The 4,206-nt window shown below is 41.4% G+C and overlaps 1 protein-coding gene across 1 annotated transcript; it reads right to left on the reverse strand.

Moving 5' to 3' along the window:
- Window positions 1-325: 325 nt before the first annotated feature.
- mkrn1 (makorin, ring finger protein, 1) lies at window positions 326-3,269 on the reverse strand (the record flags this gene model as incomplete). Its single annotated transcript, XM_035674607.1, has 3 exons — window positions 326-559; window positions 1,302-1,525; window positions 3,062-3,269. Coding segments are annotated over 3 exons (651 nt in total), but the record flags the coding sequence as incomplete, so codon positions are not given.
- Between the last annotated feature and the right edge of the window lie 937 nt (window positions 3,270-4,206).

Below are 4,206 nucleotides of genomic sequence, written 5' to 3' on the forward strand. Positions count from 1 at the left end.
TGAAAGCCTCATTGCACGTTATCGCAAACGCTTGGTTGCAGTTGTTGCTGCTGAGGGTGGCACAACCAGTTTTTAGGTTTAGGGGGCAATTACTTTTTCACATAGGGCCAGGTAGGTTTGGATAGATTTTTTCCCTTAATAAATGAAATCATCATTTAAAAACTGCATTTTGTATTTACTCGAGTTGTCTTTGTCTAATATACTTTTTCACAGCACTGTATATGTCTCTTTTCATTTTTGTATATATTGTCTCTCTTTATATTTTTCTATGCTCATTGTTATGCACCAATATACCAAGGCAAATTCCTTCTATGTTAAAACCGACAATGCAATAAGTGACTCACTTGATGATTTTGCTCTCAAACTGCTTGGCACTCCTCCACTTGCGGATGCACTTTAGACAGTAGCAGTGGCTGCAGTTGGAGAGGATGCCGAAACGGCGCTCGCTCGGGTTGGCCTTCTCGAACACCACTTCCATACACACGCCGCACATCATGTCCTTACTGCGTTGGATGGCGAATGAAATCTCCATGTCTTTCTCGTGGGCTTCGATGCATGCCTAGGAAGAGGGAACAGTTAGATAACACGCCACAACCGTTTCTGCATTTAACCAGCGTTCCAAGCAACTGTGGGCATCCTGTAATGCATCAGAGGAAAGGCAGCATCTACCAACAGCTGAGAGAATACAAGGCCTGTAATGATCTGACCAAATTCAGTATTCACATCAACATTCTAACAGTAAACTGAGTCAGGCTAAGCAGATAATCATGCCACCAAATTATCAGACTAAAAATAATATGTGGCAGCTAGAGACGTGCTGATCCTTTTTTACTGTATTGTACATTGTTCTGTCCACCACGGCCTGCCAGTGTTGCAGTGCTGCTCTCCTTTAGCGCTGCATATCAGAGTGAAAATTAAAGTTCCAACTGTGCAAGTGCCTGAGTTCTGACACATCGGTTTTAGGACTTGTACAGTCTGCTGGCCTTTCAAGTTGCAGCTGCCCTACAGAAAGGTTACCACGACAACAAATCTGAAGTCTGGCCTGTCGTTAACTCCAAGTGGTAACTCTCATATGTAAAAAGGGTGACATATTTATGGAAAATAAGGGGGAAATGTAGATATTTTACAGATCCACAAAGCAGAAGGAATAAATACATTGAAAAAATACATCTGATACAGTAAGAAGGAATAAAAAAAAATAACTCATTTCTTGGATTTGTGTTTTAAATTCCAGCCAGTGTGACAGTGAATGCAGCATGGTTAATGATGCCCCACCAGCAGGTTGTTTCTGTAACCCTTACCTTAGTGTGGTCTGAGCGCTGGTTGTTGTCAGTGGGGTGGAGCACCTGGAGGCCGCACATGTCACACACGTCGCCGTGGAGATAGGCACAGTTGATTCCGTAGCGACACTCTCCGACCGCGGCATACGGACAGAGCTGTTTCCTTAGCTCTTTGTTATCCGGTGCTGCGTCACTGTCAAACTCCTCAATGAGGGGGACAGAGCTCTCCACCTTCACTGGCTCAGCTGCACACACACCGAAATATTTTTACACACATCTATTTTGTGCCTGCTGACATGCTTACATAAATGAGGAGAATCTGATCTGAGAACACTTCTATATCTTAACCTTCCTTTCAGCACTCAACTTTTTTTTCCTTTTATGTACAGACAAAATGCAACTTATCCAACCTTTAACTTGACAATGAAGTCAGAATTTTAACTGCTCTGCATTTTAAGACCATGTGACAGTGGATGAACTTTCAAAACTGTGAACAGCCAAACTAAAAAGATTAAAAAGCAGATGTGAGCAACAGATCAGAATGGAGCACTGAGGCTTGCAGTTTAAACTCCCCAGCTCCTGGTCAAACCGCTATTGCACATCCTATCATGAAATCTGGCTTCTCAACTGAATTTACAGACTTTTTATGCTTAGTTTGATGTCCAGTTCCAGATATATACATTTATCAGGGTTCCCACTCTTTTTAAAAAAAAAAAAATAAAAAAAAAAGACTTTCTTGACAAAACAGGACATCACTTGCTCACAATGGTGGTCAGCATTTATTGGACACTCTTGTGGCAAACTTGATTTTGATTTGAACTTGACTAACAGTCCAAATGAATTTTATTTGACAGAAAATTGAACTTCTAACCTATTAGCCTATCAAAAGAATAGGTAGAAAGTGTTTGTTACACATACACCACAATGACAAATTTGATCATGAATAACAGGCTTGCTGTGACCATCTACAGCATTTCCAGAATAGACCTGACGACCAAAGTTGCTACAAGTGGTGTGAAAAGCTCTTATCTGACATGGGAGCTGAAATGATCTGCTTTGCATCTGGTAAACCCACTTTGAAGTGTCATAGGGCGCAGATTATCCTACCAACAGTTGAGTTTCTAACAAAATACACACCTAGGTTTACAGAATCTGAATGTCAGAAAATACTATTTACATTTTCCAGGATAATATAGATTATTTCCAGTATATTTGGTAATTGTAATCAATTTCCAGGTGTTTCCATGACTGTAAAACTAGTCTCTAAATTTCCAGGTTTCCCAGTTTTTCGAGGATAAGTCAGAATCCTAATTATACATTTAGATATCACTTTGACTTTGATATTTAGATAACAGTGATCCAGTTTGATCAGCTTTTCCAAATTCCAAACTCTACCATCAGTCAACCTCTAGTCCACAGTGTGAGCTAGATGGCATTCATGCCTGTTGTTCAGTTGACTTTGTACGGACCACAGGAAAAAACATTGTTGTCTTTTAGTTCTAGTCATCAAAACAAGAGTGATAAACAAAAGGACCTGATTTCCCGGGTCACATGTTCTTGGTCCAGTTGTTTAGTCCGCAAGAGTTCACACACTAAATTGAACTAAATGAACCCATCCAAATGGACAAACACACCCAAGGTTGTTTGAATTGCAAACAACAAAGTACCCTAACCCCAAATTCACATGGCGTGAGTGGAACTGAAGCGCCTCTGTATTCCACATTGATGTAGGGTTATCTTCCAGTATGAGTACCAATATCAAACTCCATGTGGTCACTCACCCCGTCCACAGTATGGCTGTCCCGGAACAAACTCGGCAGCATTGACCCAGTCTGGGGCCCCTGGGCCAGGTGTTGGCCCACTGGGTTCTGGATCGGACGGGCCAACCAGCGAGACGGAGGGCAGCGGCAGCGTCTGGGGGGTTGGCGGCTCCTCGTTCTTTGTTGGTTTACAGTGTTCAAACCTGAGGAGGAGCAGGAGTGTCACAGTTCAACAATCTACTGCCCTACAGCACTAATGCAGGGAAGCTGGAACCAGAGCAATGATCAGCTGAAAGGAAGGAACACAAAAACATTATTTTAAGATGCTAAATATGCACAACCCAGGAGTTAAAAGGATACCAACAACTCAAAAGAGGTCATTACTACACCCAATAGTAATTATTACTATTATATTAGAATTATCATCATATAATTACTACGCTACAATAGTATCCAAACAGTGTATGAGTGGTGTGGAGTTGAGCATGCTGTTTTTTTCTTTTTATAGCCTTAAAGCATTAAACAGTCAAACTGTGTTTGTCCTTACTGGCCACAGGACTGCCTCTGTTTTTGTTGAGAAAAGCTGCAATTTTATGATAAAGGTCAAAGGTGTGACAAAACAGCTTTATAATGGTAAATGGACCTGTACTTGTATAGGTATTGTATAAAGCACTTTTACACTACGTGCCACATTCACCCTTTCACGCACATTCACTCAGTGATGGCAAAGTTCATCGAACAGAAACTTACACATTCATACACATTCACACACCGATGCATGGCATAAAATGGTGCTGCTGTTGTGCATGTTGGCTCACTGGAAAGACTGCACTAATGGAAGGGAACCTAAATTAGTAGCTATTGGTAACACTTTTTAGCCTACTGTTTATGTCAAAATGACTGCTGTGAAAAAGGTATATCGTGAGCGTCAAAGAGCAACATGGTACTGCAAGAATTCAAAGCTCTCAGGTACGAGACTTACGTGTGGACCAGCTGAAAACCAGGTCCAGAAGGTGAAATTCAAAGTCCACATGAAACGGAAATCAGAGTGCTATTTTCTTCCGCATATTTATGTGTTTCCTGTAAAAACAGGCAGCTAGGGAGGGAGTTGTCGCAAAAGTCAATATTGCTGTGTGTTACAGTTCCCCAATCAAGCAGCTGTCGTG

The sequence above is a fragment of the Morone saxatilis genome, unplaced genomic scaffold (assembly GCF_004916995.1).
Source record: "Morone saxatilis isolate NCDOM2014 unplaced genomic scaffold, NCSU_SB_2.0 Contig10, whole genome shotgun sequence".
NCBI lineage: Eukaryota > Metazoa > Chordata > Actinopteri > Moronidae > Morone > Morone saxatilis.